This window comes from Dendrobates tinctorius, unplaced genomic scaffold, assembly GCF_039654945.1.
Source record: "Dendrobates tinctorius isolate UK_male_01 unplaced genomic scaffold, ASM3965494v1 ptg000211l, whole genome shotgun sequence".
NCBI lineage: Eukaryota > Metazoa > Chordata > Amphibia > Anura > Dendrobatidae > Dendrobates > Dendrobates tinctorius.
The window spans coordinates 18993136-19010109 of NW_027361878.1; the positions used below are offsets into that span (position 1 = coordinate 18993136).

Below are 16974 nucleotides of genomic sequence, written 5' to 3' on the forward strand. Positions count from 1 at the left end.
AAAAACCATTCTGTTAGTTGCTGCCCGCTGCTCCAGTTTATTTATATCTTTTTGAATCCTCTCTCTCTTCTCTAGTATTAGCTATCCCTCCTAGCTTTGTGTCATCAGCAAATTTAATCAGTGTACCCTCAATTCCTTCATCTAAATAATAAAGATGTTGAACAATACAGGGCCCAGGACAGAACTCTGTGGTACCCCACTTGAGACATTCTTCCATCTGGATGTGCAGCCATTAACGACCACTCTTTGGGTCCGATAACTAAGCCAGTTATGAATCCACTTAACAGTTGCCTTGTCCATTCCATACTTAGTCATTTTTTCAATAAGGATCGTGTGAGATACTTTGTCAAATGCTTTGCTGAAGTCCAGATATACTATATCTACAGCATTTCCCTCATCCACCCAGTCAGTGATTCTGTCATAGAGGGAACTTAAGTTAGTCTGACATGACTTATTGGTTACAAACCCATGCTGACTCTGTTTAATCTCTTCATTCTTATCCAGGTACTGACATACATGTTGTTTAACAATTTGTTCAAAGATCTTTCCTGGTATAGAAGTCAGACTCACCAGCCTATAATTCCCTTGGTCCAACTTCTTCCACTTTTTTGAAGATAAGAGCAATATTTGCTCTTCTCCAGTCTTCTGGGACTTCTCCTGTTCTCCAAGAATTCAAAGATTATGGAGAATGGTTCAAAAATTTCGTCTATCTCCTTCAGTACTCTGGGGTGTAATTCATCTGGACCTGGAGACTTGAATTCATTTAGGTTAGCTAAGTATTTCCTCACTATCTTTCTGTTTATAGATATCCTAGAATCTTCTATTCATTTAATAGGACCGTGAAGATAGGTTGATGTTACATTTGCTTTCTGAGAGAAAACAGATGCAAAATAGGAATTTTAAAGTTCGGCCTTCTCAACATCCTGTCTTACCATTTCATAATTTTCATCCTGTAAAAATCCTATAGCAGCTTTGACTTTTCTTTTACTTTTGACATATCCCCAAAATCCTTTTTTATTGCTTTTGACATCTCTTGCAAGCCTCAATTCATTGTCCGCTTTAGATAATCTGATTTGTGCCCTGCAGGTTCTGCAGACAGAATTATATTCTTCTTTAGATATGCCTCCCTCTTTCCATTTGATAAACATTTCTTTCTTCTTTTTTAACATTTGCTTAAGTTCTGTGTTCATCCATCCTGGTTTCCTTAAATGCTTTGTTTTCTTCCCGCTTTTTGGAATTGTTAATGATTGTGCTTTGAGATTCTCATTTTTAAAATTTCCCATCCTTCCTGGACATTTTTGTCCTTAAGGATATCAAGCCATTGGATCCCTCCAATTCTCTGTCTGAGTCCCTTAAAATCTGCCTTTCTGAAATCTAACCTTGAAGTTTGAGACTTCACAGGTCTTCCTCCTCTAGTTATCCAAAATTTTAAAATAGCATGGTCGCTACCTCCTAGGGTCCCAGCCACTTATACCTCCTCAACCATTTCCTCCCTCTTTATAAGGATTAGATCCAAGGTAGAAAATCCCCTTGTTTTCTCCCCTACCTTTTGGAAGATAAAATTGTCAGCAAGAGAGGATAAGATTTTGCTTGACCTGTTAGTTTTGTCTGGATAGTTGAAATCTTCACTTATCCCAGAGGAGACTTAATAGCTGTCTACAAATATCTAAAGGGCTGTCACATTGTAGAAGGATCATCTTTATTCTCATTTGCCCAAGGAAAGACTTGAAGCAATGGGATGAAACTGAATGGGAGGAGACACAGATTAGATATTAGAAAAAACTTTTTGACAGTTAGAGTGATCAATGAGTGGAACAAGCTGCCACGAGAAGTGGTGAGTTCTCCTTCAATAGAAGTCTTCAAACAGAGTCTGGACAGATATCTGTCTTGGATGATTTAACAAATCCTGCTTTGAGCAGGGGGTTGGACCAGATGGCCCAGGAGGTCCCTTACAGCTCTAACATTGTAGGATTCTATGATCTTTGTACTTTTTTTGTTCACATAATATTATATCCGGAAATAATAATAAGCCAGGCTCAGTATTTTAGATCACAAAGTGTTTGATCCAAAGACTCGGCACAATTTAGCCTGTGGGCGTAGTCTTGTTTTTCAGAATTATACATTTGGCCTGGCATTATGAGCAGCAGTAGTAGCACCTGAGCATGCTCATATAAGACCTTATCCAAGCACATTCGCTCATCACTAGCCCCTTACCTACAATTGACGTAATATTCCGTCCATGTGACCATGGACCTAATTACCATGGACGGAATATTACGTCACCGCGATCAGCGGCGCCCACGTGGTGAGCGCCGCTAATCGCGGCCGAGTGTCAGCTAATTATCATAGCCGACACCCGGCACAATGTGTCAGGGGCGGTCACGGACCGCCCCCGACACGGTAACCCCTTGCACACCGCGATCAAACACGATCGCGGTGTACCGAGGGTTAAAGGGAAGCATCGGCAGGGAGGGGGCTCCCTCCGTGCTTCCCTGAGCCCCCCACGGCAGCGCAATGTGCAGCGTTGCTGCGGGGGGCTCCTTTCCTGCAGGTCCCATGATCCAATATGGCGACGGGGACCTCCGGGGGCCTGCAGGAAGCTGGCTTCCTCAGTGCCTGCAAAGCGCAGGCATGAGGAAGCCTATGCAGTGCCTGTGACAGATCGCTGATCTGTCACAGTGATCTGTGATGTGACAGATCAGCGATCTGTCACAGGACAGTTATGTCCCCCCTGGGACATTGTAATAAAGTTAAAAAAAAAAAAAAAAAAAAAAAGTGCAAAAATAATTTAAAAAAATCGCTAAATAAATTAAAAAAAAAAAAAAAAATATTCCCCAATAAATTCATTTTTTGGAAATAAAATAAAAGTACACATATTTGGTATCGCCGCGTCCGTAATGACCCGCCCTATAAAACTGTCTCAATAGTTAACCCCTTACGCGAACCCCTTAAAAAATAAAAATAAAAAACGAAGCAAAAAATAATGATTTATTATCATACCACCGAACAAAAAGTGCAATAACCCGCGATCAAAAAGACGCATATAAATATCCATGGTACCGCTGAAAACGTCATCTTGTCCCGCAAAAAAACAGCTGCCATACAGCATCATCAGCGAAAAAATAAAAAAGTTATAGCTCGCAGAATAAAGTGATGCAAAAATAATTATTTTTTATATAAAATTGTTTTCATTGCATAAAAGCGCCAAAACATAAAAAAAACGACCTAAATGAGGTATCGCTGTAACCGTACTGACCCGAAGAATAAAACCGCCTTATAAATTTTACCGCACCCGGAACGGCGTAAACGCACCACCCAAAAGAAATTCATGAAACGCTGGTTTTTGTAAATTCTGCGTCCCAAAAAATGAAATAAAAAGCGATCAAAAAATGTCACATTCCCGAACATGATACCAATAAAAGCGTCAACTCGTCCCGCAAAAAATAAGACCTCACATGACTCGGTGGGTCAAAATATGGAAAAATTATAGCTCTCAATATGTGGTGATGCAAAAACTATTTTTACAATAAAAAGCGTCTTTTAGCGTGCGACAGCCGCCAAACATAAAAACCACCATAAATAGTAAATCAAACCCCCCGTTATCACCCCCTTAGTTAGGGAAAAATAATAAAATAAAAAAAATGTATTTATTTCCATTTTCCCGTTAGGGCTAGGGTTAGGGTTAGAATTGGGGGTTTCCACTATTTGCGCACATCAGGTGCTCTCCAAATGCAACATGGCGTCTGATCTCAATTCCAGCCAATTCTTCGTTGAAAAAGTCAAATGGTGCTCCTTCCCTTCCAAGCTCTGCCATGCACCCGAACAGTGTTTTATCCCCTCATATGGGGTATCCGCCTACTCAGGACAATTTGCAAAACAACTTTTGGGGTCCTATTTCTCCTGTTGCCCTTAGGAAAATAAACATTTTGGGGCAAAAATATAATTTTTGTGGAAAAATTTTTTTTTTTTATTTTCACGCCTGGGCGTTATAAACTTCTGTGAAGCACTTGGGGGTTCAAAGTTCTCACCACACATCTAGATAAGTTCCTTGGGGGGTCTAGTTTCCAAAATGGTGTCATTTGTGGGGGGTTTCCACTGTTTTGGTACATCAGGGGCTTTCCAAACGCGACATGGTGTCCGATCTCAATTCCAGCCAAAAAAGTCAAATGGCGCTGCTTCCCTTCCGAGCTCTGCCATGTGCCCAAATAGTCATTTACACCCACATATGGGGTATCAGCGTACTCAGGACAAATTGCACAATAACTTTTAGGGTCCTGTTACCCTTGGGAAAATAAAAATTGGGGGTGAAAAGATCATTTTGTGGAAAAAATGATTTTTTAATTACATTACATTTAATTACATTATAAACTTCTGTGAAGCCCTTGTGGGTTTAAAGTTCTCACCACATATCTAGTTAAGTTCCTTAGGGGGTCTAGTTTCCAAATGGGGTCATTTATGGGGGGTTTCCACTGTTTAGGTACATCAGGGGCTCTCCAAACGTGACATGGCGTCCGATCAGAATTCCAGCCAATTTTGCATTGAAAAAGTCAAACGGCGCTCCTTCCCTTCTGAGCTCTGCCATGCGCCGAAACAGTGGTTCCCCCCCACATATCAGGTATCAGCGTGCTCAGGACAAATTGCACAATAATTTTTGCAGTCCAATTTCTCCTGTTACCCTTGGTAAAATAAAAAAAATTGAACCTGAAGTAATTTTTTTTTTGAAAAAAAATTAAATGTTATTTTTTTTTTTAAATATTCAAAAAATTCCTGTGAAGCACCTGAAGGGTTAATAAACTCCTTGAATGTGGTTTTAAGCACCTTAAGGGGTGCAGTTTTTAGAATGGTGTCACTTTTGGGTATTTTCTATCATATAGACCCCTCAACGTGGCTTCAAATGTGATATGGTCCGTAAAAATAAAATGGTGTTTCAAAAATGAGAAATCGCTGGTCAACTTTTAACCCTTATATCTTACTAACAAATAAAAATTTTGGTTCCAAAATTGTGCTGATGTAAAGTAAACATGTGGCAAATGTTACTTATTAACTTTTTTGTGTGCCGTATCTCTGTGATTTAAGGGCATAAAAATTCAAAGTTGGAAAATTGCGAAATTTTCGCCAAATTTCCATTTTTCTCACAAATAAACGCAAGTTATATGAATGAAATTTTACCACTAACATGAAGTACAATATGTCACGAGAAAACAATGTCAGAATCACCGGGATCCATGGAAGCGTTTCAGAGTTATCTATAATAATAAATGCCCTAAGCAACTTCCGGTTGTAACAACTTCCGTCCAGTTGTAACCGGTGACGTCACCGCACACCTTTTTCCATGTTAACCCTCAACACACACACTCCACTCACCTTTCACCATCTCCACTCATGTCCACTCACTCTTTCACTCCACATACGACCCCTTCTCTCACTCCGTCTCTCATACTCACGCCGTCATCGCCGCTGCTCCACGATCCCCGACATCTTCCGCCGGCGCCATCCTGGATCCAGACGTCCTCCACGCCGGCGACATGTTCTTGCGGCGACGCCATTTTGGATCGGCGAAATCCCGCGATAGTCAAGATGGCGTCGCCGCAAGAACATGTCGCCGGCGAGGACGACGTCGGGATCCAAAATGGCGTTGGCGAAAACTCGCGAGATTTCGCCGACGCCATTTTGGATCCCGACGTCGTCCACGCCGGCGACATGTTCTTGCGGCGACGCCATTTTGGATCGGCGAAATCCCGCGATAGTCAAGATGGCGTCGCCGCAAGAACATGTCGCCGGCGAGGACGAAGTCGGGATCCAAAATGGCGTCGGCGAAAACTCGCGAGATTTCGCCGACGCCATTTTGGATCCCGACGTCGTCCACGCCGGCGACATGTTCTTACGGCAACGCCATCTTGACTATCGCGGGATTTCACGATACTCAAGATGGCGTCGCCGCAAGAACATGTCGCTGGCGTGGACAACGTCTGGATCCAGGATGGCGCCGGCGGAAGAAGATGTCGGGGATCGTGGAGCAGCGGCGATGACGGCGTGAGTATGAGAGATGGAGTGAGAGAAGGGGTCGTATGTGGAGTGAAAGAGTGAGTGGAGATGGTGAGAGGAGTGTGTGTTGAGGAGTCTGTGTGTTGAGGGTTAACATGGCAAGAGGTGTGATGCGATGGCATCCTCCCGATGCGATGGCATCCTCCCGATGCGATGGCATCGGGCCATAATCTAGTTACCTCATAAAGGGACAGTGGTCAGAATTGTAAAAATTGGCCCGGGAGTTAACGTGCAAACCACCCTTGGTAGTGAAGGGGCTAGTCTTTAATCACATGTTTAAGTTCGGGGTCCAGACTACATATCATTTATAGGTTGCCCATTGGAAAGATAATAGTTTGAGCTTTCTGCAAATGACGCTTTGCTCCCACAATGGATTTTTGGTGCATTTTTTGATGTTGCAGATTTTCTGTAGCATTTCTGCTACAATAGGTGAGTTACGTTCTTCTATATGACTTTGTCAAAGCTTTATTCATACAGTCAAGTGTGATCCATATGTGTATTTAGGGCATTTCTTCAGTGGAAATGCAATAAAAATGTATGCTTTTTTTAAACTTGTCCTTTACACCTCTAGTGCAATTATTTGGGGAAAATCCACGCATAAATTTCAGCGTACTTGCAAGAAAAGTTGACTTGTTGCAGATTTCAAAAACGCACTGCAGTTCAGTTTACGCAGTGTAAGAAAGCACACAGGGGACATGAGATTTCTAGAAATCCCATCCACTTTCCTGGAACTGTAAGGCAATTTTTTTTTTTTTTTTTTAAATAAGCAGCATAAAAAACTCACTAAAAAAATCATCTTGGGACCTTAAACTTAGCAGCGCCAAATGAACCTGCATGGTTGATGAAAGCAAGTATAGTGTATTCATATTAAATAGGTTATCTGTTGAATTTTTTTTTTTTTCTTTTTAAAAGAAGGGATTGGAGAACACCCGCTGAATGATTAATATTGATATCCCATTGGACTTTTAAAGCGTGACTGCACTTCTACATGTCTCTATGACATGTAAAAAGTTATCAGAAGTTTTGATTAGTGTGGGTCCAGGTGCTTTCCAGTTTCAATATAGTGAACAATGCTGTAGGAAACGGTCACTCTCAGTGCTAAAAACGGATTGGACTTCATTAAAAACATATACACAATAATGGCTTATGTCTTCAGGCCCATCAGGTCCTTATTTATAGCTCTTTTTTAATATGTGCACTTTTTTTATTTTCATTTAAACACATTGGAGCAATAAAAAGTGGACATAGCAACATTTTTTTTTTTTTTTTTTTTTACATTTCAAAGAGTAAACCTATGCAGAGTTGTCATACTCAAGGCCCGCCATAACATTTTATGTGGCCTGCAAAATCCAACATAGGATCAGCGTTTTACTTTCTCCATACAGAGAGCCAGGGCTGTGAAGTCGGTAACCCAAACCTGCGACTCCGACTCCTCAATTTCCCTTACACCGACTCCAACTCCCACATATATTGCTTATATTTAAGTGAAAAATTTATTGTAGTACAATGTGAACATCAGACATTTAATCATTTCTATGATCCAATAATCAAGATATTTAGATAGAACATAATATATTTATTGGAATACAACTTTAGAACACAAAAAACAGTAATAAATTGTAAATATGTAATACGCTGTGTAATATCGATTATTTATATATATATATATATATATATATATATATATATAGCTCAATGTGGGTGTGTGTGTATGTATGTGTGCATGTCCGGGATTGGCATCCGCACCGTCGCAGCTACAGCCACAAAATTTTGCACAGTCACACGTCTGGACCACGAGAGCGTCCTAAGCTATGTTGTGAGGCGAAATTTTAACCCCGCACATTCCAATTCACCAAACAATTTTGCCCCTATCTACATAATGGGGAAAAAGTGAAAGGAAAAGTGTTGGAGACAAATTGACAGCTGCCAGATGTGAACAAGGGGGACTTAAAGAATGAGAGCGATGGCGCCAAAGAGTATATACCGTACAGTTGCTAAGGTGGGGCCCTGACATGGGACACTCACCACACACGGGGATATGAACACACACACAAAATGCGCCACACACTACCACGTGCTTCAACACATATACCACCCTCAGCACACATTTCACCACACATACACCAACCTCGCCACATAAAAGTCAAAACACAAAAGTCCCCACTCAAAACTCGCCACACTGTCCTAGAGCTGTTTAAAAGATGAAAAATGAGCTGTGATTGGTTGCTATCAGCAACAGTTTTCTTTGTAGACAGTGGTGATAACTGAGGTCTATTATTCTTATCATTTCTATGGTGTTATCGTCCTTCTGTAAAGCTGGAAATAACACAATTTATTACCGTGCCAACACGGACCACCCTCTGACACAGACTGCAGGGGGAGCCCAGTATCACACAGAATAGGATTAGATACACGGCTCCGCAGTCAGTATCACACAGGATAGGATAAGATACACGGCTCAGCAGTCAGTATCACACAGGATAGGATTAGATACACAGCTCAGCAGTCAGTATCACACAGGAGAGGATTAGATACACGGCTCAGCAGTCAGTATCACACAGGATAGAATTAGATACACGGCTCAGCAGTCAGTATCACACAGGATAGGATTAGATACACAGCTCAGCAGTCAGTATCACACAGGATAGGATTAGATACACGGCTCAGCAGACAGTATCAGACAGGAAAGGATTAGATACGCAGCTCAGCACACAGTATCACACAGAATAATATTAGATACACGGCTCAGCAGTCAGTATCACACAGAATAGGATTAGATACACAGCTCAGTAGTCGGAATCACACAGGATAGGATTAGATGCACGGTTTTTATGTGCAATACATAGTAACATAGTAACATAGTTATTAAGGTTGAAGGGAGACTTTAAGTCCATCTAGTTCAACCCATATCCTATCCTAACTTGCCCTAACATGTTGATCCAGAGGAAGGCAAAAAAAACCCATGTGGCAACAGTAAGCTTCACATTGGGGGAAGAAATTCCTTCCCGACTCCACATACGGCAATCAGACTAGCTCCCTGGATCAACGCAATATTAAGGAGACTAGTGTATATACCCTGTAATATTATACTTTTCAAGAAAGGCATCCAGTCCCTTCTTAAATTTTAGTAGTGAATCACTCATTACAACATCATATTTCAGAGAGTTCCATAGTCTCACTGCTCTTACAGTAAAGAATCCGCATCTGTGAGTATGCTTAAACCTTCTTTCCTCCAGACATAGAGGATGCCCCCTTGTACCCGTCACAGGTCTAAGAGTAAAAAGATCATTAGAAAGGTCTTTGTATACAATCATTATAATTTGTTATAACTAACCACAGTTGGTTACTATGCCCGGGCAACGCCGGGCTCTTCAGCTAGTGTGTGTATGTGTGTATATATATATACAGTGGGGAAAAAAAGTATTTAGTCAGTCAGCAATAGTGCAAGTTCCACCACTTAAAAAGATGAGAGGCGTCTGTAATTTACATCATAGGTAGACCTCAACTATGGGAGACAAACTGAGAAAAAAAAAATCCAGAAAATCACATTGTCTGTTTTTTTTTTTCATTCTATTTGCATATTATGGTGGAAAATAAGTATTTGGTCAGAAACAAAATTTCATCTCAATACTTTGTGATATATCCTTTGTTGGCAATGACAGAGGTCAAACGTTTTCTGTAAGTCTTCACAAGGTTGCCAGACACTGTTGTTGGTATGTTGGCCCATTCCTCCATGCAGATCTCCTCTAGAGCAGTGATGTTTTTGGCTTTTCGCTTGGCAACACGGACTTTCAACTCCCTCCAAAGGTTTTCTATAGGGTTGAGATCTGGAGACTGGCTAGGCCACTCCAGGACCTTGAAATGCTTCTTACGAAGCCACTCCTTCGTTGCCCTGGCGGTGTGCTTTGGATCATTGTCATGTTGAAAGACCCAGCCACGTTTCATCTTCAATGCCCTTGCTGATGGAAGGAGGTTTGCACTCAAAATCTCACGATACATGGCCCCATTCATTCTTTCATGTACCCGGATCAGTCGTCCTGGCCCCTTTGCAGAGAAACAGCCCCAAAGCATGATGTTTCCACCACCATGCTTTACAGTAGGTATGGTGTTTGGATGCAACTCAGTATTCTTTTTCCTCCAAACACGACAAGTTGTGTTTCTACCAAACAGTTCCAGTTTGGTTTCATCAGACCATAGGACATAATCCCAAAACTCCTCTGGATCATCCAAATGCTCTCTAGCAAACTTCAGACGGGCCCGGACATGTACAGGCTTAAGCAGTGGGACACGTCTGGCACTGCAGGATCTGAGTCCATGGTGGCGTAGTGTGTTACTTATGGTAGGCCTTGTTACATTGGTCCCAGCTCTCTGCAGTTCATTCACTAGGTCCCCCCGCGTTGTTCTGGGATTTTTGCTCACCGTTCTTGTGATCATTCTGACCCCACGGGGTGGGATTTTGCGTGGAGCACCAGATCGAGGGAGATTATCAGTGGTCTTGTATGTCTTCCATTTTCTAATTATTGCTCCCACAGTTGATTTCTTCACTCCAAGCTGGTTGGCTATTGCAGATTCAGTCTTCCCAGCCTGGTGCAGGGCTACAATTTTGTTTCTGGTGTCCTTTGACAGCTCTTTGGTCTTCACCATAGTGGAGTTTGGAGTCAGACTGTTTGAGGGTGTGCACAGGTGTCTTTTTATACTGATAACAAGTTTAAACAGGTGCCATTACTACAGGTAATGAGTGGAGGAAAGAGGAGACTCTTACAGAAGAAGTTACAGGTCTGTGAGAGCCAGAAATCTTGATTGCTTGTTTCTGACCAAATACTTATTTTCCACCATAATATGCAAATAAAATGAAAAAAAAACAGACAATGTGATCTTCTGGATTTTTTTTTTTCAGTTTGTCTCCCATAGTTGAGGTCTACCTATGATGTAAATTACAGACGCCTCTCATCTTTTTAAGTGGTGGAACTTGCACTATTGCTGACTGACTAAATACTTTTTTTCCCCACTGTATATATATATATATATATATATATATATATATATATATATATATATATATATATATATATATATATGTGTGTGTGTGTATATCACTATGTAATAAACTATGTAAGTGGCAAAAAACAGTTTTCAACAAAAACATAACATTTGTGCAGTCTATGAATTTGTTCTAAGAAATAGAATTGACGCCATCAGATCTTCCTTCATAGATCACCTCAAATCTGACCTAATAATTTTAAGGCTAGAGAACAACCTCTCTACACTAACTTGGGTTGGAGGTGAAGCCGTAACCACATGGGCACTATATCTCTCTATTTCCGGGTATAAAGGAATTGCCTCATGCACAGTCAGTTTTAATGAACGGTTGAATTTTTCTATTTCTTTGAGAGCAAGTGAAACATTTTGCTGAAATATGGTCAATCTGCTTGCTAAAGGAGACGGAGTGAAATCTTTTTCCTTGCGGCAACACTTTGACAAGTATTTGGATGACATGGAGCAGGCAAAGTCAAACTCCTCATATGATGAGGATGAAGATATGGCAGCAGTAGCACTGTCAGGACCCAAGTCCTCTTGCACCTGGCAGTCCTCCTGTAGGCCACTCATCTTAACTGCTACCTCAGTCAGAGCTTCTTTTCCTTTAGTAAGCTGTTGATCATAAAGCAGTATACGATGACTTGGGTCCACATAAACAGCTGCCAGAAAATTTTTATTTTCCAATAGCTGTGTCTCTCTCCGTTTCATTGAAGCAGAAATGCCATCTGTGATTAAACCTCCTCTTTGGGACAGGCAAAAATATTAAGTTCTTCCACTCCCTTATGAAAATGCCAGGAGTTAAATCCTCAGCTTGTAATTTTTTAGTCACGGTAAATGGGTGATTAAGCAATTCCTTCAATTCAGCCACCTGTGTCCATTGACCTTCATTTAGGGTTACCTGAGGGTTGGCCATATCTACAAGGAAGGGTTTCAGCTCAAGCAATCGCTCAGTCATTAAATAGGTGCTGCCCCACCGAGTGGCTTGATCCACAATTGCCCCTTTCCCAGCACGTCTCTTCAAGATGGAATTAATTTTAGGGGTTCTGGCGGCAATAACCAATTTCCTCACTTTTCCAATCAGATTTCCAGCATGTCCCTCTTGCAGACTCTCTCTTATTGCCAGCTGCAGCGTGTGCACAACACAGCGCATGTGATGAATATGAAAGTGTTTAAAAGCAGCTTCTACAAGATCATCTATTTCTACAGTATAATTTCAGTGTAATTGTACTTATCATGTTTGAAGCATTGTCCGTTACAATAGCAAGAACCTGTTCTTTTTTGAGTTCGTAATCTTGCAGAACTTTTTCCACTAAGGCCTGGAGAAACTGGCTGCTGTGATGAGCTTTAGTATCATTTACTGCCAGTGTCTTGGTAATAATTTCTTTGTTGTCACAAACATATCGAACATTGATGGCAAAATAGTTCACTCTGTGACGTGTGCAGGCATCCATTTTAAGAAACATGAAGTGTCTTTTGAGAGTCTTTTTAAGATCTTCCTTTTGTTTAAGGGGCTTCTTCAATCACTAATTTTCTAATACTTTCTCTTTCCAGAGAAACACCATTGGATAGAGCAGATTTCTAATCTGCTTTTGCTATTGAAAACATTATCTATGAGCTCAAAAACCTTTCAGGTGATGCAGTTTTTTTAAAAAGTTGATCTGCTTTTGCAGCTGAAAACTGTATCCTCAAAAAACGCAGCAAAAACGCTGTGTGTGAATGTAGCCTTAGATCAGGAATAGAACAGCCATTTATAGGACATTTCATAACTTTCCCAAATTCCTATAAAAAAATATTCAGCACATTTTGCATTGAAATACTGTACCTAATTTATTATATATTTTAGGAGTCTAAGTTGGCCCATTTTATACCGACTCCGACTCCACAGCCATGGTCAGAGCAGTGTGGAACTGTGCGCGGAGCTCAATATCTAAGATGGTACCCACCCCTTCCGCTTACGCCATTCCCTCTGCTAAGTACAGGCTGCGTTCTACGTCCACATAGGCGGCACCTGCACAAGGAGTGGGTGCCAGCTTTGTTATGAGCGAGTGAATGCAGTCAGCCAGCCAGCCCAACAAGTGACCGCAGTCAGCCAGCACTTTTGTGTGATTCCATCTTGGAATCGGAGCAGATGCAGCCTGTATTTTGCATAGGGAGCAGTCCATATTGGACTCTTAGGTCTGACACAGCTCTCTCTATCCCTACTACCCAGGGTCAGCTGTCTTATAGCCCTACTAGCCAGGGACAGCTGTCTTAGAGCCCTACTAGCCGGGGACAGCTGTCTTAGAGCCCTACTAGCCGGGGACAGCTGTCTTGTAGCCCTACTAGACAGGGACAGCTGTCTTATAGCCCTACTAGACAGGGACATATGTCTTATAGCCCTGCTACCCGGGGACAGTTGTCTTATAGCCCTACTAGACTGGGACAGCTGTCTTATACCCTTATTAGACTGTGACAGCTGTCTTATAGCCCTACTAGACAGGGACAGATGTCTTATAGCCCTGCTAGCCGGGAACATCTGTCTTATAGCCCTACTAGTCGGGGACAGCTGTCTTATAGCCCTACTAGCCGGGGACAGCTGTCTTATAGCCCTACAACACAGGGACAGCTGTCTTATAGCCCTACTAGCCGGGGACAGCTGTCTTATAGCCCTACTAGCCGGGGACAGCTGTCTTATAGCCCTACTAGCCGGGGACAGCTGTCTTATAGCCCTACTAGCCGGGGACAGCTGTCTTATAGCCCTACTAGCCGGGGACAGCTGTCTTATAGCCCTACTAGCCAGGAACAGCTGTCTTATAGCCCTACTAGCCGGGAACAGCTGTCTTATAGCCCTACTAGCCGGGGACAGCTGTTTTATAGCCCTACAACACAGGGACAGCTGTCTTATAGCCCTTCTAGCCGGGAACAGCTGTCTTATAGCCCTACAACACAGGGACAGCTGTCTTATAGCCCTACTAGCCAGGGACAGCTGTCTTATAGCCCTACTAGCCAGGGACAGCTGTCTTATAGCCCTACTAGCCAGGGACAGCTTTCTTATAGCCCTACTAGCCAGGGACAGCTGTCTTATAGCCCTACTAGCCAGGGACAGCTGTCTTATAGCCCTACTAGCCAGGGACAGCTGTCTTATAGCCCTACTAGCCAGGGACAGCTGTCTTATAGCCCTACTAGCCAGGGACAGCTGTCTTATAGCCCTACTAGCCAGGGACAGCTGTCTTATAGCCCTACTAGCCAGGGACAGCTGTCTTATAGCCCTACTAGCCAGGGACAGCTGTCTTATAGCCCTACTAGCCAGGGACAGCTGTCTTATAGCCCTACTAGCCAGGGACAGCTGTCTTATAGCCCTACTAGCCAGGGACAGCTGTCTTATAGCCCTACTAGCCAGGGACAGCTGTCTTATAGCCCTACTAGCCAGGGACAGCTGTCTTATAGCCCTACTAGCCAGGGACAGCTGTCTTATAGCCCTACTAGCCAGGGACAGCTGTCTTATAGCCCTACTAGCCAGGGACAGCTGTCTTATAGCCCTACTAGCCAGGGACAGCTGTCTTATAGCCCTACTAGCCAGGGACAGCTGTCTTATAGCCCTACTAGCCAGGGACAGCTGTCTTATAGCCCTACTAGCCAGGGACAGCTGTCTTATAGCCCTACTAGCCAGGGACAGCTGTCTTATAGCCCTACTAGCCAGGGACAGCTGTCTTATAGCCCTACTAGCCAGGGACAGCTGTCTTATAGCCCTACTAGCCAGGGACAGCTGTCTTATAGCCCTACTAGCCAGGGACAGCTGTCTTATAGCCCTACTAGCCAGGGACAGCTGTCTTATAGCCCTACTAGCCAGGGACAGCTGTCTTATAGCCCTTCTAGCCGGGGACAGCTGTCTTATAGCCCTTCTAGCCGGGGACCGCTGTCTTATAGCCCTTCTAGCCGGGGACAGCTGTCTTATAGCCCTACTATCTAGCGACAGCTGTGTTATAGACCCTCGCCAGTCCTTGCTCATACTGTGTTTCACAGACATCTGCATGAGCCGCTTTGTCTTTTGAAGTCAACCATAATGTGGCTGTCGCCTTGGATGAAAATTGGTTTGACTCCCCTGCATATGGAATGAAAAACAAAATCCTCTCCCTTTATTTTCTTTAGACGGTATAGGACTTATTCAGGGGAAGCTATTTTAGCCTTCAATGTCTTGCTTCCAGAATTTTGTCCAACAACTGGGGCAGTCTATGGTTATATTGAGGGTTAGGGCCAATTGATTGAGGCACCTGGTGTATCAGACCTGTCAGTAGTCTGTGGCCACGGGGTGACAACCGCTTCTTACCTGGCCTCGTTTCTGGCTGTGCTTTTGATTAGCCGACCTGGAGCAACATCATCATTGCAGCTTGATGTACATGAGGCTAATGAAGAAAAGAGCAGTGGATGCCCGGGTGGTAGAAGGCAATCCTGGGGGCTCCTGTGTAGTGGCCCTGCAGAGTTTTTAGATTTCATTATGAATCAAAGTAACAACAGAGGTGTGATCAAAGCTTAAATGAAAATACAATAGTCAGTCATTCTCCTATTGTCCAAATACTCTTTGTTGCTAAACTATATATGTATTATTTTTCTTGCTTGATACCTTAGGGGAGGTGTTTGATTACTTGGTTGCACATGGAAGAATGAAAGAGAAGGAGGCGCGGTCTAAATTCCGGCAGGTAAGTTTAGATTATCTAATGATTGATTTTGGTTGATTAGCTAAAATTCCTTGCTATTTCTATGTTACAGTCATATGTTATGTCAAGATCATATTAATAACTGTGTTAGGCTGTTTGAATGTAACATTAGTGTCAATATATATATTTTTTATATATATATATATATATATATATATATATATATATATATATATATATATATATATATATATATATATATATATATATTTATTTATTTATTTAGTGCTTTTGTAGATGAAGCCCGCTCATATGCTGGCATTTTAGCCTTTGGTCCTGTGCGTTTTTCTTCCAGGTCACGGCCTTTGTAATTAGCCTTTAAAGCTTCACCATTTGTATGGGTTATCTAGCTCAGGACAGAGCCAATGTTTTAATTTATTTCCTTTTTAAAGACAGTGTCACATTACAACATTGTAAGAAGCAGAAAAACAAGAAATCTTTCACAAGTGTCATGGAGATGTCAAACTTTATTGCCTCCTTGCTTTTTAATATGTTACTTATTTAGAATTAACACTATCAAAATATTCATAAAGCATTTTCTATAACCAGGTCGGGAACATAACCAATGTGTGTCCCCCCCCCCCATCCCCCTAATTTAATAGGGAGCATAAAGGCGTGGAGTGCTCCTATATACTATCAGAAACTTATGAATCCACAGGAAATGGAGTAGCCACAAACAACCAAAATAGGTTAAAACATATAAATGTATTTAAATTAATGAAAAATACCTAACATACAAAATATTGGAGGTATATGACAGTACAAAAATCTCATTATCCAGTATAAAAAATAGGCTAAAAATATAAAAAGGCAAGTGCCATGAGCCTATATGGATCACATAAATAAATCTTCTCAGAAACCCATAATTGCCTGAAAATGGGTTATGATTAAATAGAAAGCAAGTGCCATAAACCTTTGGCCCTCAGTGTTTGCAGTGAATGTTAATTAAGGAGCCATATAATTTATATGTTCCATAGATAGATGCATAAATTAGTATTATTAGTTAGGCTTACCCATAGTGTCAGAGGATTAGGGTGGTCTCCACGCTGCCCCGACGCGCGTTCCACAAAGCTGCTTTTTCAAGGCAATGTGCCATATGTATTGTCCAGCTCTGAATTTGTATGTATAGAGAGGCCAAATTGTGCCAATTAGGCGGTGCATGCATCACGAGTTCTATGCCTGATTAAAGTTTTTTTCA

At 42.0% G+C, this 16974-nt stretch overlaps 1 protein-coding gene across 11 annotated transcripts in view; it reads left to right on the forward strand.

The window, feature by feature from the left end:
* The window catches only part of MARK2 (microtubule affinity regulating kinase 2), a 190283-nt gene that overhangs the window by 131677 nt on the left and 41632 nt on the right, over window positions 1-16974 (forward strand). For all 11 annotated transcript variants that reach the window (XM_073554561.1, XM_073554569.1, XM_073554570.1 and 8 more), the window contains exon 6: window positions 15688-15758. In XM_073554561.1, coding sequence (XP_073410662.1) covers window positions 15688-15758 — 71 coding nt within the window. The remainder of the gene's footprint in view (window positions 1-15687; window positions 15759-16974) is intronic.